This window comes from Salvelinus sp. IW2-2015, linkage group LG37 (assembly GCF_002910315.2).
Source record: "Salvelinus sp. IW2-2015 linkage group LG37, ASM291031v2, whole genome shotgun sequence".
Classification (NCBI taxonomy): Eukaryota; Metazoa; Chordata; class Actinopteri; order Salmoniformes; family Salmonidae; genus Salvelinus; species Salvelinus sp. IW2-2015.
Window position 1 is genome coordinate 18,632,010 of NC_036876.1, and position 24,036 is coordinate 18,656,045.

At 40.0% G+C, this 24,036-nt stretch overlaps 1 protein-coding gene across 1 annotated transcript in view; it reads left to right on the forward strand.

Moving 5' to 3' along the window:
• The window catches only part of LOC111960074 (ELAV-like protein 2), a 40,926-nt gene extending 20,289 nt beyond the window's left edge, over nt 1-20,637 (forward strand). Inside the window, exons 4-7 of the mRNA XM_023981978.3 lie at nt 8,468-8,621; nt 9,615-9,840; nt 11,319-11,360; nt 18,872-20,637. Of these exons, the coding sequence (XP_023837746.1) occupies nt 8,468-8,621; nt 9,615-9,840; nt 11,319-11,360; nt 18,872-19,202 (753 nt within the window). The 3' untranslated portion in view covers nt 19,203-20,637. The remainder of the gene's footprint in view (nt 1-8,467; nt 8,622-9,614; nt 9,841-11,318; nt 11,361-18,871) is intronic.
• Nucleotides 20,638-24,036: the final 3,399 nt, after the last annotated feature.

Consider the following 24,036-nt stretch of genomic DNA (forward strand, 5'->3'; position numbering starts at 1 on the left):
GGTTGAGAGAATGCCAAGAGTGTGCAAAGCTGTCAAGGCAAAGGGTGGCTATTTGAAGAATCTCAAATATGAAATATATTTTGATTTGTATAACACTTTTTTGGTTACTACAAGATTCCATATGTTATTTCAAAGTTCCGATGTCTTCACTTTTATCCTACAATGTAGAAAATAGTGAAAATAAACAAATCCCTTGAATAAGTAATTGTCAACTTTTGACTGGTACTACGTATGTATGTACAGTTGAAGTCGGAAGTTTACATATACCTTAGCCAAATACATTTAAACTCAGTTTCACAATTCCTGACATTTAATCCTAGTAACAAATCCCTGTCTTAGGTCAGTTAGATCACCACTTCATTTTAAGATTGCGAAATTTCAGAATAATAGTAGAGAGTGATTTATTTCAGTTTTTATTTCTTTCATCACATTCCCAGTGGGTCAGAAGTTTACATACACTCAATTAGTATTTGGTAGCATTGCCTTTAAATTGTTTAACRTGGGTCAAARGTTTCGGGTAGCCTTCCACAAGCTTCCCACAATAAATTGGGTGAATTTTGGCCCATTCCTCCTGACAGAGCTGGTGTAACTGAGTCAGGTTTGTAGGCCTCCTTGCTCGCACACACTTTTTCAGTTCTGCCCACAGATTTTCAATAGGAGGGAGGTCAGGGCTTTGTGATGGCCACTCCAATACCTTGACTTTGTTTTCCTTAAGCCATTTTGCCACAACTTTGGAAGTATGCTTGGGGTCAATGTCCATTTGGAAGACCCGTTTGCGACCAAGCTTTAACTTCCTGACTGATGTCTTGAGATGTTGCTTCAATATATCCACATAATTTTCCTTCRTRATGATTCCATGTATTTTGTGGGGTGCAACAGTCTCTCCTGCAGCAAAGCACCCCGACAGCATGATGCTGCTACCCCCGTGCTTCACAGTTGGGATTGTGTTCTTCGGCTTGCAAGCCACCCCCTTTTTCCTCCAAACATAACGATGGTCATTATGGCCAAACAGTTCTATTTTTGTTTCATTAGACCAGAGGACATTTCTCCAAAAAGTACGATCTTTGTCCCCATGTGCAGTTGCAAACCGTAGTCTGGMTTTTTTATGGCGGTTTTGGAGCAGTGACTTCTTCGTTGCTGAGTGGCCTTTCAGGTTTTGTCAGTATTGGACTTGTTTTACTGTGGATATAGATACTTTTGTACRTGTTTCCTCCAGCATCTTTACAACGTCCTTTGCTGTTGTTCTGGGATTGATTTGAACATTTCGCACCAAAGTACATTCATCTCTAGGACTGTCTCCTTCCTGAGAGGTCTGACGGCTGCGTGGTCCCATGGTGTTTATACTTGTGTACTATTGTTTGTACAGATGAACCTCGTACCTAGAGGCATTTGGAAACTGCTCCCAAGGATGAACCAGACTTGTGGAGGTCTACAAGTCTACTTTTTCTCTGGGGTCTTATCTGATTTCTTTTGATTTTCCCATGATGTCAAGCAAAGCGGCACTGAGTTTGAAGGTAGGCCTTGAAATACATCCACAGGTACACCTCCAATTGACTCAAATTATGTCAATTAGCCTATCAGAAGCTTCTAAAGCCATAACATAATTTTCTGGAATTTTCCAAGCTGTTTAAAGGCACAGTCAACTTAGCGTATGTAAACTTCTGACCCACTAGAATTGTGATACAGCGAATAAGTCAAATAATCTGTCCGTAAACAATTGTTGGAAAAATGACTTGTGTCATGCACAAAGTAGATGTCCTAACTGACTTGCCAAAACTATAGTTTGTTAACAAGACATTTGTGGAGTGGTTGAAAAACGAATTTTAATGACTCCAACCTAAGTGTATGTATGTATCTATGTACACTACCATTCAAAAGTTTGGGGTCACTTAGAAATGTCCTTGTTTTTGAAAGAAAATCTATTTTTTTGGTCCATTTAAAATAACATCAAATTGATCAGAAATACAGTGTAAACATTGTAAATGATGGAAACAGCTGATTTTTTTATGGAATATCTGTATAGGCAAACAGAGGCCCATTATCAGCAACCATCACTCTTGTGTTCCAATGGCACGTTCTTTGCTAATCCAAGTTTATACTTTTAAAAGGCTAATTGATCACCAGAAAACCCTTCTGCAATTATGTTAGCACAGCTGAAAACTGTTGTTTTGATTAAAGAAGCAATAAAACTGGCCTTAGACTAGTTGAGTATCTGGAGCATCAGCATTTGTGGGTTCGATTACAGGCTCAAAATGGCCAAAAACAAAGACTTTCTTCTGAAACTTGTCAGTTTATTCTTGTTCATAGAAATGAAGGCTATTCTATGCGAGACATTTCAGAGAATCTGAAGATCTCGTGCAAACTGGCTCTAACCAGAATAGAAAGAGTGAGAGGCCCCGGTGCACAACTGGGCAAGAGGACAAGTACATTAGTGTCTAGTTTGAGAAAGACGCCTTACACGTCCTCAACTGGCAGCTTCATTAAATAGTACCCGCAAAACACCAGTCTCAACGTCAACAGTGAAGAGGGATGCTGGCCGGGATGCTGGCCTTCTAGGCAGAGTTGCAAAGAAAAAGCCATATCTCAGTCTGGCCAATAAAAAGAAAAGATTAAGATGGGCAAGAGAACACAGACACTGGACAGAGGAACTCTGTCGCCTCTTCACTGTTGACTTTGAGACTGGTGTTTTGCGGGTACTATTTAATGAAGCTGACAGTTGAGGACTTGTTTCTCAAACTAGACACTTTAATGTACTTTAATGCCCTCTTGCTCAGTTGTCCTTTTTTGGGCATTAGGCTACACTTTACAATAAGACTCAACTCTGACTGACCGCAGCATCTATCGATAGTCTAAACTATGACACAAATTGGGGGATTATTCACACCTAGCAAAGCTATTAGACTATCCTTTTGTTAATTAATGGAGGAGTAAATGTTTCAGTCAGTCTCTCTCCTATCTCACATGAGTCCTGAATTGAGCAACAACAAAAAAGCTCTGGCGGGTGGTCCCAGAGTTGAGAGAACCTGGGTAAATGCAATGGCGCCATTACACTTGACATGTGGACTGATGATTTTAGAAAAATAGGATGCTTGTGCCTTACAGAACACTACATAAACTAAGAGTGGCTGTTGTCCACCACGAAGTGGGACAGTGCAGCTGAAAACTGCAGTTAAAAACCGCTAGCGTCCCACCTGGCCAACATCCGGTGAAATTGCAGAGCGCCAAATTCAAAATACAGAAATAGTCTAATTAAAAATTCATAAAAATAGAAGTGTTATACATCGGCTTAAAGATGAACTTCTTGTTAATCCAGCCGCTGTGTCAGATTTCAAAAAGGCTTTATGGCGAAAGCATCCATGAGATTATCTGAGGACAACGCCCCGCTTACAAAAGCATACAAACATTTTACAACCAAGTAAAGGAATTACAAAAGTCAGAAATGGCGATAAAATTAATCACTTACCTTTGTTGATCTTCATATGTTTGCACTCACAAGAGGCCCTGTTACACAATAAATCTTAATTTTGMTTGATAAAGTCCCTCTTTATGTCCCAAAAACTCATTTTTTGGGGCACGTTTTGTTCAGTAATCAACTGGCTCAAAGGCGGTCACGACATGAGGATGAATACATCCTAACAGTACCGGTAAAGTTCGTCGAAACATGTCAAACGATGTTTATAATTAATCCTCAGGTTGTCTATTGTCTAAATAATCGATAATATTTAAACCGGACAATAGCGTCTTCAATAGAAAGGAAAAACAACGAACGGCGCTCAATCGGTCACGTGCGCAAAACAGCTCTGGTTCATTCTGCATGCCACTTACAAAATGSTCTCATTCTTCCTAATTTTTCAGAATACAAGCCTGAAACAATGTCTAAAGACTGTTCACATCTAGTGGAAGCCATAGGAACTGCAATCTGGGCCCTAAACCCAACATACTGTGTAGYCATTCAATAGAAAAGTACCCACATCAAAAAATATCCCACTTCCTGGATGGATTTTCCTCAGGTTTTTCCCTGCCATATCAGTTCTGTTATACTCACAGACATTCTTTTAACCGTTTTGGAAACTTTAGAGTGTCTTCTATCCAATACTACCATATATAGATATGCATATGCATATCCTAGCTTCTGGGCCTGAGTAACAGGCAGTTTACATTGGGCACCTCATTCATCCAAAATTCTAAATACTGCCCCCTACCCAAGAGAGGTTAAAATAAGGCCAGCGATTGTGAAACTGTTTTAGAAACTACAGAGTGTTTTCTATCCAATAGTAATAATAATATGCATATATTAGCATCTGGGACAGAGTAGGAGGCAGTTCACTCTGGGCATGCTATTCATCCAAAGTGAAAATTCTGCCCCCTATCCCTAAAAAGTTAATGCTAGTTAGTGCTAGTTTGACCACKAGAGTGCGTCTTTGAAGCATTTGAAAGCCTTCCATATTGGCTATACTAGAGAATTTAAACCTTTTTTTGTAATAACTTAGGATATGGGATTTATTTTAAGAAATGTTTATTAATTAATTTGATTCATATTATGGTGTTTCTATTCCAATATATTTTTTTAACAAAACCCTCAGGGTTACTGTTAGGATGGAATGGAAAATATGGCGCTGTACATCATGACGGTCGGGAGTAGGCTACAGTACGAAGAGCATAATATTTCCACACCCTTAATTGTAGTCTAACCAATACCCAAACGGAGATTTTGTGAAAATAAAAATCTTGTAGATCAGCGCGAAACGGTGGTGAAATATTTGACCGTACGCGGGTTGAAAATCCAGAGGGCAAAAGTACCACAACAGCAGACAGCTGCTATTTTCCAGTAGGTTTTGGCTAACTCGTATTTTTTACATTGGCTAAAAGTAGAGACTCAGAGCTAGAAAATGGTATATCATACACTGCAGTTGAGGAACAATGAGAAAGTAATTCTGCTTTGAAACCTGTAAGCCCACTTATGAGAATGTTTTGGTACACCTACTGGAGAGCAATTTTTTGTCTACACCCATTCAGCATAGTTCACACGCTCTTAAGCTTTAGCCCCACCCATCTCTTTAAGGAGTCATGTGTGAGGCCATGTGCTAAACAGAGTAACTAAAAGCGGTGAAAGTAGTAGCAAAAACACACTATCTAGTCCTTGGCCTATATCCTAATTTAACTTTGGTGCAGGTCATGGTATTCACATTACAGTCTCTGATAAACACACACTATATCAAATTAAATCAGTTTATTTGTCACAAGCACAGGATACAGAAGGTGTAAACGGTACAGTGAAATGGTTACTTGCATAGTGGAGTCTTTTGTTTAGACCCGTAATCACAACCCATACTACCATGCATCAATCTGCAGGTACCTTAAGCTAACCAACTAGGTTCAATGTTAGCTAGCAATGCAAATGGCTTTCTAATATTACTACACAGCTCATACAAGTAACGTTAGCTAGCGAGCCAGCCAGGTAGCTGCTACCTGTTAGTTAGGTAGCGAACAGTACGCTTAAACTTGCAATGAAAACGACTTTCTGACAAAATTACAAATGCATAATATCTGAAAATGTAGGTAAACTCTTAACCGTATACAGTGCGTTCGGAAAGTATTCAGTCCCCTTGCAAATGTATTAAAAATAAAAAACATAACTTATTTACATAAGTATTCTGACCCTTTGCTATGAGACTCGAAATTGAGCTCAGGTGCATCCTATTTCCATTGATCATCCTTGAAATGTTTCTACGACTTGATTGGAGTCCACCTGTGGTAAATTCAATTGATTGCACATGATTTGGAAAGGCACACGTCTGTCTTGATAAGGTCCCACAGTGCATGTCAGAGCAAAAACTAAGCCATGAGGTCAAAGGAATCGTCCGTAGACTTCCGAGACAGGATTGAGGCACAGATCTGGGGAAGGGTACCAAAAAAATTCTGCAGCATTGAAGGTCCCCAAGAACAAAGTGGCCTCCATCATTCTTAAATGGAAGAAGTTTGGAACCACCAAGACTCTTCCTAGAGCTGGCCGCCCGGCCAAACTCTGCAATCAGGGGAGAAGGGCCTTGGTCAGGGAGGTGACCAAGAACCTAATAGTCACTCGGACAGAGCTCCAGAGTTCCTCTGCGGAGATGGGAGAACCTTGCAGAAGGACAACCATCTCTGCAGCACTCCAACAATCAGCCATTTATGGTAGAGTGGCCAGACAGAAGCCACTCTTCAGTAAAAAGCACATGATAGCCCGCTTATTAGTCAGGATCAAGGGAAAGATGAACAGAGCAAAGTACAGACAGATCCTTGATGAAAACCTGCTACAGAGCGCTCAGGACCTCAGACTGGGGTGAAGGTTCACCTTCCAAATGGACAAAGAGTMGAGTGGCTTTGGGACAAGTCTCTGAATGTCCTTGCGTGACCCAGCCAGACCTCGGACTTGAACCCGATCGATCATCTCAGGAGAGACCTGAAAATAGCTGTGCAGCGCCGCTCCCTATCCAACCTGACAGCTTCTGTAGGGAAGAATGGGAGAAACTCCCCTAATACAGGTGTGCCAAACTTGTAGCGTCATACCCAAGAAGACCCAAGGCTGTAATTGCTGCCAAAGCTGCTTCAACAAAGTACTGAGTAAAGGGGCTGATTACTTAAGTGACATTTCAGTTTATTTATAATACATTTGCAAACATTTCAAAAAAACTGTTTTTGCTTTGTGATTATGATACTAATGCTCCAGCATTGTGTGTAGATTGGGGGGGATTGTTTTATCCATTTTAGAAAATGGCTGTAATGTAACAATGTGGAAAAAGTCAAGGGGTCTGAATACTTTCTGAATGCACATGGGTAAACGCTTCTCCCTATCTGTCATGGATATCATGTGTGCCCTTAGTTTGAAGATGTAATCCGGAGACAGGTGTTTTATACCACAGCCGTCTGTTCTCTTTTTGACTCCCACCGCATCTCCGGGAATTCCACTAATTTCAAAACTCTGTCAACTTCCTCCGTGACAATTCTGTTGATTGCCGTTTCTTCCTCATCACAAGACTCTACAATGTCTGGATCAAATAATGTTTTTACCTAAATAAGGGATTTCCTCCAGAAAGTAGTCCACCACAACTGTTCAAAAAAGCTGCGCACATACTGAGCAGCTTTTGTTATTGACCGAAGCATGCTACATGGCAGACCAATCCGAACTAGTCTCTCGGCATGTCCAGCCCAACCATTTTCTCAGCCAATCATGGCTAGCGGGAAGGGTCCCGCTAAACCAACTAGGCTCGTAATTAATTAATTTATTCCTATTTACAGATGGCATACACGTCTGTTATTAAGGAACATGAAAGTTCACATGTTCCAGAAGGCTTTTCTTCCCAAAAACACATTTGGACAAAAAATAAAATGTTTACTTTCAAATGCCTCTCCTGTGATGTAATGGTGTGACATATGCCTAGCTTCCTGGAACGGGTCACAAATGCACTATAATACACTATAATACAATAACATGAAGATAACATAAGATTTTATTAATGGGGAGGCAGGGTAGCCTCGTGGTTAGAGAGTTGGACTAGTAACCGAAAGGTTGCAAGTTCAAATCCCTGAGCTGACAAGGTACAAATCTGTCGTTCTGCCCCTGAACAGGCAGTTAACCCACTGTTCCTAGGCCATCATTGAAAATAAGAATTTGTTCTTAACTGACTTGCCTAGTTAAATGCAGGTATAAAAAAAATAATTAAGTAAGACATTCGAATACCATGGTGTATCCTTGTATGGAACAATGTCACAAGGATCATTTTAATTTAGACAACACATTTTCATTGTTATTAAAATAGGCCTATAATTTCTTCTCTCCAAAAATTAACACTCCTGTAATCAAATACTAACGTCCGTTCGGATATTCGAATAACAGTGCCCATCCCTAATACAAACCTCCCACCAAAACCCACATTTATTTTGATCCCTAAAATAAATATTATATATTATGTATATTAAACAAGTCTACTAAGCCTCTGCCCTAGAAAAAGAGGTTCCCGAATCTAAGCCTGGAACCTGAAATGTTATGTGTTTTCATCAGTGCAGAAAACACAATGTCACTCCCACCCTAGCTCTGCTCCCTACCCGCTGTTCAGATGCAGCCTTGTTTGTGGAACATTCCAGAAGCCATCATGGAGACACCAAGACTCATGAATATGGATTTCCCCATAATTGTGGCAGAATATTTTATTTTAACGAAATCAGCAGTCTAAATCAGCAACCTGTTCGGGGGGGCGAGCATAAACGGGATGTTTATCATTGGATTCAGAGCTTTTAATTGGCCCTATACTCATTAGACATAACAAACACAGGGGGCTTTCTTCTCCGCTGCTGGTAGTGTGTGGAGGATGTCGCCACCATTTCTCAGTGAGGGCAATAGTGATATTCTTCAGTGTGAACTGTGGTGTGTGTGTGTGGCTTTTATAGGAAGACACTAACCTGTCTCTCGTAATTGATCTCGCTCTAGGTTTCCTATGCTCGTCCTAGCTCAGCCTCCATTAGAGATGCAAATTTGTACGTCAGTGGCTTGCCAAAAACCATGACTCAGAAAGAACTGGAGCAGCTCTTTTCGCAGTACGGACACATCATTACCTCGCGCATTCTGGTGGACCAGGTGACCGGTGAGTAGGAGCCCCCCCCCCCCTTCTCTGCAGATCCTCTCAAGCTCTGGCCTCACAACCACAGACCACGTGTAACCATGCCAGCCCAGGTCCTCTACATCCGGCTTCTTCACCTGCTGATGGGGGTGGGGGGTTGCTGAGGTGTATTGTGGGGAAGAACTCATTCTGATTGGCTGGACCTGGCTCCCAAGTGGGTGGACCTTGCCTCCCAAGTGGGTGGTCCTATGCCCTCCCAGGCCCCAGCCCAGTCATGTGAAATCCATAGATTAAGGCCTAATGAATTTATTTCAATTGACTGATTTCCTCCTTCAAAATCTTGAAATTGTTGCATGTTGTGTTTATTTATATTCAGTATAATTTGGCAATTTTGGGTTGCTTTTATATAAGAACGTGACTGCAGAGCAAGTGGCTACTTATTTTTCGAGAAGGAATCTTATTCCTGCTTCCCCGTTTGCAAATATGTTGAACCCGGTAGTTTGACTACAGGGATATCATTGACTTGTGGGGTTTGTGGTGCTGATTTTGAAAAGGAAGACTTCCATTTCAAATATCAGTTATAGGCTTGATGTTTCAGTGACTCAGTTTGACCACAAATGTGTTTCAGTTATGCTGCTCATCACATTATTTTCCACCAAGTATATTAGCATGACCTTGCGATAGACTAGCGCTGTCTTTCTTAATCCTGGTCCTGGGGACCCAAAAGGGTGCATATTTTAGTTTTGTGGGTGTAGTGATAGGGCAAAAACAAATGTGGACCCCTTTGTGTCCCCAGGACCATGATTTAGAAGCACTGGTATTCTGTCCAGGGGGTGTACTTGTACATCATGCTGCCTCATGCTACAGAAACAGAAGAGAGAACTGCCCATAGGGAAGGAGTCTGTCTCGGACAGGGCTTACTTACTATAATGACATGTAGCTAACCAAGTCACTCAGGGTCACAATATTGCATCTGTCTTAACATGTGACACTTACATGTCTCACTCTGGTCCCCAGGTGTCTCCAGAGGAGTGGGTTTTATCAGGTTTGACCGGCGAATCGAAGCGGAACAAGCCATCAAGTGCCTGAACGGTGAAAAGCCGCCAGGCGCCACAGAGCCCATCATGGTGAAGTTTGCCAACAACCCCAGCCAGAAGACCAGCCAGGCACTACTCTCCCAGCTGTACCAGTCGCCCAATCGAAGGTACCCTGGACCCCTTGCACAGCAGGCACAGCGCTTCAGGTACAGTAAAGGGGCACACCAAAAACATACCCACTTACCTACCACGTTCTGATTAGACCTAAACAAAGTCATAGCCTAGCTACAATGATATAGAATCAATTTATTCCTCACGGGTGAAAGGAATTATAGAGCCCTATAAAATCCGTTGGAATGTTTCACCTCGTTCCATTTAGTTTTATCCCAAATTCAATTTTCTCCGTTTTGTTTTTAGATTTGTCCGTTTTTCAGGTTTTCTCAAAATCTAACTTTTTTAATAGAACATCACATTGATGTTCTATTGCTTAAACCACATCACTTTTAGAATTTTACATTTTTGGGTGTAGATAACCTTTAATTCAAGTGTGCACCAGCAAAAGACTGGCTTGGTTAGCGATGTTTCTGTAGCACACAAGTGATTGCAGAGTTTGCTAAAACAATCACCAGGCATAGACTACTTTGTAGTTAACATTTAATTGAAAAAGTTTTTATGAGAGCCTTTCCATCTACCAGAAGATGGTTGTCATTAGCATCATCGTTAACGGCTACACAAAGTGGTCGACAAATGCGCATACACAGACGGGCATTCCCGCGCCATTGCCTCTCCAGTAAGTTGAAAGAAAATATGATTAACTTATGCATTTTGTTCATATCATAATCTTGGGAAAATGTATACATTTTCTAATGAATTCAATACATTTAGTTGATTTCCTACTAAGTTCAATAGATTTTTTAATATTGTAGAATTCAGTTTTAATGTCTGTATTCTGTGATTCCGTTCTCATCGATTTTATAGGGCCTTAGCATTTCAGTTGTCTCACTTAACAGTGGAATACTATTGTCTACGTTACATTACAACACTCTGTTTTACTTATCAAAGCATCCAGAATTATTCTGAATACTGACGGTATTAATATTTCAACCATATTTGTACTTTGCTGTACTCCTCCTGTTGCTAATATCTAATCTTGTTGAATTTAAACATGGGTTTTGGGGATTTTGCAACTTCGGGAGTATTTTGGTCATTATTGACTTGACTGTTTGAAAGCGCCCTTGAATAAAAGGCAAACGCTCGTTAATGGGCTGTCCAAATTGACTTAACCATTTGATTTTTGGCAACCTTTTAATGGAATTGAATGTATTCTAATTCTAACTATCGTGTAAGCCTAATAKCTTAACCATATTTTTCTTCCTTAGTGACTCACTTTGTTTTTGCATATTTGTGCACTTGCAGTTCATAATGACTTTTTATTCCTTTTCATCATGCTTCTTGACCATATAATGATACACATTTGCCCTTTACACTGATATCTGTGTGAATATACTACACAACATAAACAAGGTTATTTGGAAGTAATTTCCCCGGCGATATCCTGAGAGTGAATTTGCTTTTAACTCGTGACAATCTGTGCATTGGCATCTTGAATGAATGTGTTCGACTTCATCAATGTTCTGCAGACTACAGTATGTGCTTCAACTGATCTCCACTTTCTTCATTTCAGGTTGGACAATCTGTTAAACATGGCATACGGAGGAGTCAAGAGGTAGTGTATCTATTTTGACTGATATTTTATACTAGATTTCTGTGTCAAAAGTGGACATTGCAAATTTCGATTGGGCTATATTTCTCAGGAAATGTCAGTTGCATTTTGACACATTGCGTGTTTTCCACCCGAGATCGGGTTTGTTTGGCCTAGATCTTTTTCCATGACTACGTTCAGTGGATGTATAGGCTGTTGGTTTGAGCGATTCAGGGGTGAGTGTATGGCATTCACTATAGCGACTACAATTGAGGTTGGTGGTCAATGAAATATTCTGGCATTTGTGTAAGCTAGTGCCTGTTTGTATGTTGCGGCTGTGTTGTCTTTGACAACGTGTGTGGGGGTGGGTGGGGGGGATTGCGTGTGTGTGTGAAGGAGAGCGTGTCAGGGGTGAACACTGCTGCACTCTGAGGCTGATTCACGTTGGCAGGAGAAAGGCCAGTGACAGGTCACATGTCACACAGTAAACGCATACCTGATACTATAACCCTGGGCGCTCTTTCCCTCTGCCTACCCTACATGCACTGCCACTGGGGCTGATCTCTGAATTTCCCGCTTGTTATTTGAGATCTGACTGATTGAAGCAGTTTAGCTTTAGGACCCAGTCACAATAGGTTAATTTATTCACAATAAAGCAACGTGTCTGCCCACAGACCTTGAATTAATACTGCTTTTCCTCGTAGTTCTCCATTGCACTCCATGTCAAACTCCATGTCGTGTCCTGTTTTAAACAACCGAGCATCAGTGTTACATCAGCCGCCTCTCAGGAACTTCAGACTCCAGTATGGCATTTTGTTTGAGATGAATATCCCACACTGCCTTCCTGAAGCATGATTGAATTGCATTTTTTCAGAAGTTCAAACGCCATCCTTCCCTTCACTGGGCGATGGTAGACTTGGTAGCCAAATCCCAGGATCATTGATGCTCTGAGCACACCTGTTCTGGTGCATGTTCCCTGAGGGGTTAACTGGAGCAGATAATCTTATCTGACACTGCTGAAATAATGAATGCCCTCCTGTGAACTTTGCTTTTTGTTTCCTCAAACTGCAAAACCATGATTACCTACGAGCTGGAATGTAATTGTCTTTGTAGCCTAAATCCCAATTTCATAGGGAGCTACTTCCCTCCTGTTTTTTTAGGTTTTCCAGGATATCTTAGAACTGGGCCATTTAAGGCCAAGGTGTAGTCAATCACGTGATGTCCCTGTGTTTTCTATAATACACTGAGTGTACAAAACATGAAACTTATTTTGGTTCAAATCCCGTTAACGGGATCGATTTGACAACATCCGGTGAAATGGCAGAGCGCCAAATTCAATTATTATTATTWTTTTTTTTTACTTTCATACATTCACAAGTGCAATACACCACCAAATTAAAGCTGAACTTCTTGTTAATCTAGCCACTGTGTCTGATTTCAAAAAGTCTTTACGCCGAAAGCAAACCATGCCTTTATCTGAGGACAGCACCCCATCAAACATACACAGACAATCATATTTCATCCTGCCAGGCGCGACACAAAAGTCAGAAATAAATATTTAATTCATGCCTTACCTTTGAAGAACTTCTTCTGTTGGCACTCCAATATGTCCCATAAACATCACAAATGGTCCTTTTGTTCGATTAATTCCGTCGTTATATCTCCAAAATGTCAATTTATTTTGCGCATTTGATAAAAAAAAACACCGGTTCCAACTCGCGCAACATGACTACAAAATATCTTATAAATTACCTGTAATCTTGATCCAAACATTTCAAACAACTTTCCTAATAAAACTTTAGGTATTTTTTTACGTAAATAATCGATCAAATTTAAGACGGGATAAACTGTGTTCAATACCGGAGGAAAACAAAGAAAGCTCGTGCCAGGTCGTGCGCATCAAAACATTAGAGAGCCCTAGGCTGGACCCTCGTTCTGGACAGCCGTACTTCTTCATTTCTCTAAAGAAAAACATCAACTAATTTCTAAAGACTGTTGACATCCAGTGGAAGCTATAGGAACTGCATGCATATTTCTATTAAAACGGGCTTACCGTAGAAATCCAATGGAAAACAGATTGACCTCAAAACAAAATTCCCTGGATGGATTGTGCTCGGGGTTTCGCCTGCCAAATCAGTTCTGTTATAGTCACAGACATTTTTCAAACCGTGTTAGAAACTTTAGAGTGTTTTCTATCCGAATCTACCAATTATATGCATATCCTAGCTTCTGGGCCTGAGTAGCAGGCAGTTTACTTTGGGCACACTTTTCATCCGGATGTGAAAATAGCGCCCCTAAGCCTAGAGAAGTTAAAACCTGCTCTTTCCATGACAGACTGACCATGTGAATCCAGGTGAAAGCTATGGTCCCTTATTGATGTCACGTGCTAAATCCACTTCAATCAGTGCAGATGAAGGGGAGGAGACAGGATAAAGAAGGATTTTTAAGCCTTGAAACAATTTACATGGATTGTGTATGTCTGCTATTCAGAGGGTGAATATAAGTGCCCTTGAATGAGGCATGGTAATAGGTGCCAGGTGCACCGGTTTGTGTCAAGAACTGCAATGCTGCTGTTTTTCACACTCAACAGTTTCCCGTGTGTATGAAGAATGGTCCACCACCCAAAGGACAACCAGCCAACTTGACACAACTGTGGGAAGCATTGGAGTCAACATAGACCAGCATTCCTGTGGAACGCTTTCAACACCTTCTAGAGTCCATGCCCCAACAGATTGTCTGTTCTGAGGGCAAAAGGGGGGATACAACTCAATATTAGGAAGGTGTTCTTAATGTTTTGTACACTGTTCGAAAAGACCGCTTGAAATTTCAGCCTGTTTTGGTGGGATGGAGCTTTGGCCTGCCTGATGACATCACCAGTTAGTAAATTAGTTAATAGACCAATAAGAAATAGTTCCAAATCTGTCTGCCAATAACATCTAGTTTTCAGTTTTCCTCAGACCACTCCCAGACATTGTAGCAAAATTCTTGCTTGAGAAATTGCTAAGAAGCTATTTTTGTTTGTTTTCAATTAAAATGGTCAAAATTAATCACTGTAAGCTAACCCTTTGACACGTACGAACACACGGGTGGGATCATACTATTGTGGCTCCTGCAGCGTACGCTCAAACCGGTGTGATTTAGAACACTTATTTAGAACAGGCAGTTACGATTGATGCAACAGTCAGCGTTGGAGCTGACCACACTGTTTATTCACAGAAACATTTTGCACAAACACAATCTTTATAATGTAATGTCCTCAGTGTGAGCAGTTTTATTTTTGGATGCAATGTTATCAGTGCGCTGTTAAATTGGGGCCTTTTCTTTAGACTGTTGCGATGTGCATAATAGCAAAGTTAACCAGCATATTGGTGTTTAGAACGATGAAGCGGAACCAGCAGCAGAGTTAGGAGACAAGAACAGCCCTTTCCTTAATTGTCTAAGAAAAGTGAGGAGAGGGAGAACCCAAACTTAATTAGGCCTATAATCAATATCCTAACTGTTAAATGTCCCTGCTTATAAATCATATATACAGTACCAGTCAAAGGTTTGGACACCAAATCATTAAAGGGTTTTTCTTTGTTTTTGCTCATTTATTCATTGTAGAATAATAGTGAAGCCATCAAAACTATGGAATCATGTAGTAACCAAGAAAATGTTTAACAAATTAAAATGTATTATATATTTAAGATTCTTCAAACTAGCCAACCTTTGCTTTGATGACAGCTTTGCACTCTTTACATTCTCTCAACCAGCTTCATGAGGTAGTCACCTGGAATGTTTTTCCAACAGTCTTGAAGGAGTTCCCATATATGTTGAGCACATGTTGGCTGCTTTTCCATCACTCTGCAGTCCAAACCATCTCAATTGGGTTGAGGTCGGGTGATTGTGGAGGCCAGGTCATCTGATGCAGCACTCCATCACTCTCCTTGGTCAAATAGCCCTTAAACAGCCTGGAGGTGTGTTTGGGGTCATTGTCCTTTTGAAAAACAAATGATAGTCCCACTAAGTGCAAACCAGATAGGATGGCGTATCGCTGCAGAATGCTGTGGTAGCCATGCTGGTTAAGTGTGCCTTGAATTCTAAATAAATCACTGACAATGTCACCAGCAAAGCACCATCACACCTCCTCGTCCATGCTTCACGGTGGGAACCACACATGCGGAGATAATCTATTCACCTACTCTTCGTCTCACAAAGGCGGTTTGCAGCAATTCGACCATGAAGGCCTGAGCCACGCAGTCTCCTCAGAACAGTTGATGTTGAAATGTGTCTGTTACGTAAACTCTGTCAAGCATTTATTTGGGCTGCAATCTGAGGTGCAGTTAATTGCCGATTTCTGAGGCTGGTAACTAATGAACGTATCCTCTACATCAGAGTTAACTCTGCGTGTTCCTTTCATGTGGCGGTCTTCATGAGAGCCAGTTTCATCATAGTGCTTGATGGATATCGCGACTGCACTTGAAGAAACTTTCAAAGTTCTTGAAATTTTCTGGATTGACTGACCTTCATGTCTTAAAAGTAATGATGGACTGTTGTTTCTCTTTGCTTATTTGAGCTGTTCTTGCCATAATATGGACTTGGTATTTTACCAAATAGGGATATCTTGTCACAACACAACTGATTAGCTCAATTAAGAAAGAAATGCATTCCCCAAATTAACAAGACACACCTGTTAATTGTAATGCATTCCAGGTGACTACCTCATAAAGCTGGTTGAGAGAATGCCAAGTGTGCAAAGCCCTCATCATCAAGGCGAAGGGTGGCTACTTTGATGAATCAAAAATGTATTTTGATTTGTTTAACACTTATTTGGTTACTATATGATTCCAAATGTGTTATTTCATAATTTTGATATCTTCACTATTATTCTACAATGAAAAAATAACGAAAAACCCTGCAATAAGTAGGTTTGTCCAAACTTTTGACTGGTACTGTAAATACAGTGCTTTCGGAAATTATTCAGACACCTTCCCTTTTTCCACATTTTATGTTAAAGCCTTATTCTAATATTGATAAAAAWATATATATTTATCAGTCTACACACATTATCCCATAATGAAAAAGCGAAAAAACAGTTTTTTAGACATTTTTGCAAATGTATAAAAAAAATAAAAACATACATAAGTATTCAGACCCTTTGCTATGAGACTCATGACTGGGGTGAAGGTTCACCTTCCAACAGGACAACGACCCAAAGCACACAGCCAAGACAACGCAGGAGTGGCTTTGGAACAAGTCTCTGAATGTCCTAGAGTGGCCCCGGCCAGAGCCCTGACTTGAACCTGATCCAACATCTCTAGAGAGACCTGAAAATAGCTGTGCAGCGACGCTCCCCATCCAACCTGACAGAGCTTGAGAGGATTTTTCAGAGTAGAAACTCCCCAAATACAGATGTGCCAAGACTTGAAGCTGTAATTGCTGCCGAAGGTGCTTCAACAAAGTACTGAGTAAAGGGTCTCATGTGATATTTCAGTTTATTTGTAATAAAAAAACAACTGTTTTTGCTTTATCGTTGTAAGAAATAATGCTCCAGCATTGTGTGTAGATTGAGGTGGGGGCGGGAGAAATGTAATCCACTTTAGAATAAGGCTGTAAGGTAACAAAATGTGGGAAAAGTCAAGGGGTCTGAATACTTTCCGAATACAATGTATCTACAAAAGTAATACAGATCCTGTTCTGATGCCTGTTTGAGTGTTTCTTTAACAGCAGGCTCGTTCTGTGAGCACCAAGCCTCACGGGACCACATGTCAGAAACAATTTCACAAATTTGGCTGTTTTTAGTCTTTGTTATGCTGTAATGAGGGCTTTACACTTTTTTTTCGTTAGACCAGCCTCTCTGGTATTATTTATAATTTATTTCGTGTTTACAGTGTTCCACATTTCCTTGATCTCCTTATTTTTATTACCATTATTACTATTATAATAATAAGTACTGTTGTTGTCATTAGTAGGCTTAGTATAGCAGCCGTGTATAACCACCATCGAGCTGTAGGCCTAAGAGCTCATCCTTTGTAGTCTTAATACCGTAACTTACTCAGGCTTATGTTTCAATACTTATATAGGCTACTGTGTCAATCAATCATTTATTTGTTCGTGTCAATCACACAGCATTTGAGTCATTCCTGTTTTCAAATACAATCAAGCATTTTAGTTTTTAGAATAGAATAACAAAGCGACCATTGAACAATAAATGGTCCTAAACCGTTTTGGAAATTGTATTCACGAATGAATGAAACACTTTTTAGTCTTTCCTGTTATAAAGGCTTTACAACAAAAAAACAGCACCTGGTTGGCACACAATAATATACATGTAGTGCTGGCTCCTTGATTTTGCAGAGAGCCACATCAATTTACAGAAATACTTATAATAAACATTGATAAAAGATACAAGTGTTACACATGGAACTTTAGATAAACTTCTCCTTAATGCAACCGCTGTGTCAGATTTCAAAAAAGCTTTACGGAAAAAGCACACCATGCAATAATCTGAGTTCGGCGCTCAGACACAAAAACAAGCCATACAGGTACCCGCCATGTTGTGGAGTCAACAGAAGTCAGAAACAGCATTCTAAATATTTGTTTTGTTTGATAAAGTCCATAATTTATGTCCAAATACCTCCTTTTTGTTCGCGCGTTTAGTTAAAAAATCCCAAATCATGACGCGCAGGCCAGACTAAAAAGTCAAAAAGTTCCATTACAGTTCATTACAGAAATTACAGAAACATGTCAACACGATATACAGAAACTATAATGATAAATTAATAAGGCACTTACTTTGATAGGAATGCACACATTTCCAAGTTATTTGTAGTGAAGGCAATTTTGACGCCAGCCGGAAAATGTGCCAGGGAGGAAAAAGTTTGTCCATGGGCTCTTGTCAAAGAGAGAAGTTTGTCCAGCTCAGTAATGGCTCAAGCGTAAATTGTCTGCAACAGTGAAATGGGCTACTTCTATGTGAATTAATGAGGCGGACACACACCTCAATTTGAACTGTTAGAAAATTATTTGAAATTGAGAAGTTGTAACATAGCCTATAGATAATTAGTAGGCAGCGTGCCTTGGTTTGAGGGCAGCGTATGTTAACTGTCCTGGTGCGTAACAATCACATTTTGGAGCAGAAAGTAAATTCTGACATCACGTGCATAAAAAAAAATCACTGTTAGAGATATTTGGAACTCACACGTGAAAAGGTTAATTGTTACCCAAAAATGATTTCATATTTGAGATAGAAACTGCTGCATTGGACCTTTGAGCTGGTCAAGTGGCAATGAGAAAATGGGTCAATTTTGGTTTTGGCATAGTTCAAACTTAATGTAGCCATGTACAAGCAGTTGAAAGGGATTGTGTCAAGTGAACATCTCTTTTGTGCCATTTAGATAAAACCTAAAAGCAATTTAATGAGTTCAATGAAAAGTCACTGAAATACCATTGTACAATAATACTGTGTCACCTCCTTCAGCAATGCTTGTCTGTCAGTAATGCTTGTCTGCTGTGTGGGTTTTGCATTGACCCATGCTGGTGTCTGTGTTTTACAGCAGGTTCTCCACCATGGCCATCGATGGGGTGACCAGCCTGGCTGGCATCAACATCCCGGGGCATGCGGGCACCAGCTGGTGCATCTTCGTCTACAATCTGGCTCCAGATGCAGACGAGGGCATCCTGTGGCAGACGTTTGGACCATTTGGCGCTGTCACAAATGTTAAGGTCATCCGCGACTTCAACACAAATAAGTGCAAAGGGTTCGGATTTGTCACAATGACTAACTATGACGAGGCAGCCATGGCCATCGCCAGCTTGAACGGATACCGCCTCGGGGACAGAGTTCTGCAAGTCTCGTTCAAAACCAACAAAACGCACAAAGCCTAATCTCCATTTCAGATTGTTTATAGAAAATGGAAAAACATTCAATGGAAACCTACTGACCATAAACTTTCTACATTAGTAAAAACATCTATGTAAATCAGTGTTACGTAAGGAAACTATATTTAGCGTCCAATGTTTTCTTTTTCTTTCATTACTAGGCTTAGCAACTTCTTAAAATGCTTTGCTTTGAACTTTGCGTGTAATGTAGCATTTCAATTCATGTCTTTAAAGATAGACCATTTAAAATGATACTAAACTTTTTTGTTGTTTTGTTGCACATCTGCTTTGAACCAGTAAGTCAAAGGCTTTGTGTAGTGATTTATTTTGTATCTTTCTGTGTCCTGATTTGCCTTAGGTGCGTTTGCGACTTAATTGGTTAACCAAGTAATTATTTTGGATTATTCATAGTTTTCCTTAATTTTTWGTATTTGTTTATCGTAATATGAGTTGGTTATTGGTTGGCTGCATAATGTTGCTTATTGTATGGAATGTATGGGGAAAAAAAGAATAACCTAACGCAGTAACTTGCCAAAGAGCTAAGAACCTCTCTGATGTGGGTTTAAAAAGCATCTATTTTTATATAAATTCAAATTTGGAGAAACTTTTTACTGGACCTGGAACAAATATTTTGACTTGGATACTAAGTAGATATATCTTCATATGACACCTTGTGAGCTTTTGAACTTTACCAGAACGTGTATGATGTATGAGATGTATGATGTAAAAGATACCTTTTGAGATATTTGTAATATCTTTCGATTTTAGAATCAATGGTAGTGCTGGTTTCATTTGTAAAATATGTGGGTTATCCTATCATCCTGGTTGTGATGACTAGAAACTCACATTCAGATTTGATTTGGAGACACAGACAGAAAAATGCAAAGGTTTATTCGCAAAAGTGCATGCCAAATGATAAAATGGAAATATCTTAAAAAGGTTAAAGGAGGATAAATATCACTTCTTCCTAAATGATTCCCTTCAGACAGAGCTCTTGGTGTTTTGTGGTGTACTTACTATATCATTAAAGACTCATTTTGTCTATATATTAAACAAATAAGGGTTTTACCTGGTTTGTATGAAAAGGAGTGGACAAGCCGACAAAGGCAGCATCTAAAGAAAACTAGTTTGAATGAAGAATGGAAAGGATTTACTCCTGAGTTCACAGCTATGTAAATAAGTCATTTTTTATGTTGAGTATTTGGCTATCTTATTTTGTTTATTTTATGGGACTTTATGGGGAAGTGCTTTTTTAATTTATGAGTACGTATAGTATGATTTGTATTTTCGATATTGCCTTTGATTTCAGTTTGACTCAAAGTTGTTACATTCAGTTGAAATAATTTATTTGTTGTCCTATGGACTAGCATTACAGTGTAAGATTCATTGGTGGTTTGGTCTTTAGATAGTCTTGCTTCTTCTATTTAGAAAACTACAGACATTTCAGTTGGTTTGTTTTTTATATATATATATATATATATATATATATATATATATATATATATATATATATATATATATAAAAAGCAAACCAACTGAAATTTGTTCAAATGTTTTTCACAATTTTTCACTATATATATATATAGTAAAAAATTTATACAAACCACAGTTTTTCACAATTTGATTACCTTTTACCATATTCATTTATACTGTACGTAATGCATATAACCTCTCTTAAAAATCGTAAAAGGTGTATATTGCTTTATTCACTTTGGGGAAGGACAATGAAGCAGTTCCATGACCAGAGTAAAAAGCGTTGCAAGAGATTGCTGAACGTCTTGCTTATCTCGAATAAACAGACGCTGGTCAAGCCTTAGATACACAGAATACTGCACCTGCATCCTGCTTTGTATTTAACTAATTATTAGTCATGCGTCCCCTTAAAACAAGCAGTGTGTGCATTATATATTTATCTTTGCAACTGTTTTTCTTTCTGGTTTGACTTGTTTCTGTTTTGGGTTACTTACTTGTACAAGTTAAACTTTGATTATAGATTAGCTGTGACACAACTGCTGCAGTGGGGGAGGGGCCTCTCACTGGTCTTGATTGAGGGTAACTGTTAACGAACCCGAGGGGGYGGGGGGGGGGGGGGGGGYGCATGACAAAATTAGTCCCCCTGCCCCACTATAACTCAATTCTAAATGTAAGAATGATTATTTATTTGAGGTTTTACAATATGACTTTGTTCACAGCATTTTGGGGATAGAATATATCTTTTGAGTATTTAAAAGTATGTCCGTGTTATTTTGTGTTTGGAATACTTTGTATGTTTTTCATGTTCAGTACATCAATAAATACGTTGAAGGGAAATGCACCTCTGTGGCTGGACCCTGTGTTCAGCACAACCCTCAAGTTAAGTCTCAGACATTGCACATTTCTTACATTTTGTGTAAAATACCATTCCTGAGGCAATGAGTCACACACAGCATGTCCATGTGGAATTTACTTTTGTAGTGCTGTTTGATTGATATCCATACCCTAGTTTTTCTTCATATTGCTTTTCACTCTAAAGGGAACGGGTAGCGCCTGGCCACCAGTGAATTGCAGGTGGAAAGGTTAGTGCAGGTCTTAAAGCAAACAGTTGGACTTAATGGTCTGTGACCATAGCAAAACACTTTTTTTTTGGTATTTAGTTCAAGGTCTTTTGGGTTTTGATTTACAAATAAGATAGATTTGATTTACTTATTTTACATTATTTACTTGTGTTTTCTGTCTTTGGGCGGATATTCAGTGGGGGGTATAGTTATAAAGATAACCCTGTCCTTTCTAGTCTGTTACGTTGCACTGTGTGTGTGGCCCACATCACCAAGGCTGCGGGGGTCAGACGCTGACACATGGCCTATATGGCTGCGCGTGATCAGGAAACTATTTTCAAAACCCGCAACAAGTTTTAAATCAAATWTTATTTGTCATATGCCTCGTAAACAGGAGTAGACTAACTGTGAAATGCTTATTTACGGGCAATTCTCAACAATGCAGAGAGGAGGAAAATAGAGAAATAGTAGAAATACCCCTTGAATGTTTTAGTAGAGAGCTCTTCTTTGTCTACACCCATTCAGCGTCGTTCACACCCTCTTAAACGTTAGCCCCACCCAGCCCCACCCATCTCTTGTAAGGATTTACATGAGGTCATGTGCTAAACAGTGAGGACGGTAGTGTACAACCACAGATTTCAAGATTAAAGGCTGGTTTATACTACATCTATCGACATGTCTGTATACAGTTGTAGCAGTGACATTAAAATTTTATTGTGTCCGACATAAAACTTGCTGTTGCAACGAAAAAGTATGAACACAAAAACGACAGGTTGCATGACATCAGCAGCCTGGTGGTCTAAAATAGCATAACTGGTGTATTTTAACACCAATAAACCCATCCGTTGAACATACTGAATTCATTTTTAATCTAGCAAATAAGGCAACTAAAAGCAACTTTCTAAACAATGTTAGCTTGTTAGCTGGGTAGCTTATGTTAAGTTAGCTGGCTAGCCAGTTCAAATAATGACCATATCAAATAAACTCAGCAAAAAAAGAAACGTCCTCTCACTGTCAACTGCATTTATTTTCAGCAAACTTAACATGTCTGTATGAACATAAGATTCAACAACTGAGACATAAACTGAAAAACATGGGCCTGCTCCTACCTATCTCTCCCCGATTTGGTCTTACATACCTACATCTCCAACTAACGTCAAACTTCTGCGTTGTCGTGCTGCTTTGCTGTTTGTTGCAACTTAGCTACCTGCCAAACTTTTAGTTTTTTAGTTTTAATGACTGTTTCGTCAAAACTCTGCATTTAACACATTTGCCAACATCTTAGTTTTTTCCTCACTCACTTTTCCTCACGTTCCAACAACCAAGCCAGGCTACCAAGAGCTCAACTCATCCAACGCTCTCTATAGAACTAAAAAAAGGAATGTGCCTATTTCCAGCGTGTGAGTTCGACTCCAATTGTTGGGCATTACATACTGTAACTGTATGTTTTGTATCTCCCATGGCTACAGACACTGGGGACACGCCCAACACAGCTCTGAGAGGCTGCACCAAATGATAAAACACGCAGCCGAGCCGGTGCGAAGCAAGGAACCGCCGGCGACCAGCTAATGACAACCGACCCAGCCATCACCCTCCCCCTGCGCTTCTTTCTTGCTCCTCACATTCAACGAGAGACAGACAACAACACAGTTGTAAGAGGTGCTGGTAGGGGAGTACACAGCCATGGAAGGAGCATCTAGCATCTAAGTTCCCGGCGGCGCTGGGAAATGTTTGTTCCCTTGGACTGTCGGCGAATCTGCTGGGGCACTCGCGTGCTATTAAGTGCTTAATCTGCAACACGTTCGTAGTTCGTAGTCACGGGGAAAGGTCCAATGGATACCTTCAAAAATGTATTGAACTTAATGCAGCTAAAAAGGATTATTACTCTCCATGAAGAAATCAAAAAATGTGACCAAGCGCCATGAACTGAATAAGGATTCCATAAGACTATCGGCATCTTTAAATGCTTCCTATCAAAACATCCAAGAGGATTATAATGGGACCTTCCTGGACTATGATACATTTCCACCACTGCACCCCCTCTACTAGCTCCGGGTGAGTGTAAATTAATGCATGTCGGAACTAGAAAGAAGGAGAGGAATCATTCTAGTCGCACCTACCTTCTTCCCCCCGCGTCCAGACTTAAGACTTTCAAATCGCTTTGAGCCCCTATACCAGCTGTCTTCTGCCGGAGACATGGGTGTTCCCTCCATGGCTGTGGATGCCCCTCCAGCTACCTCTCCCTGTCCTAGTCAATCAACTGCCTACGCACAGCCTGGACCACAGCAGCCCCCCTCCACTGGGCC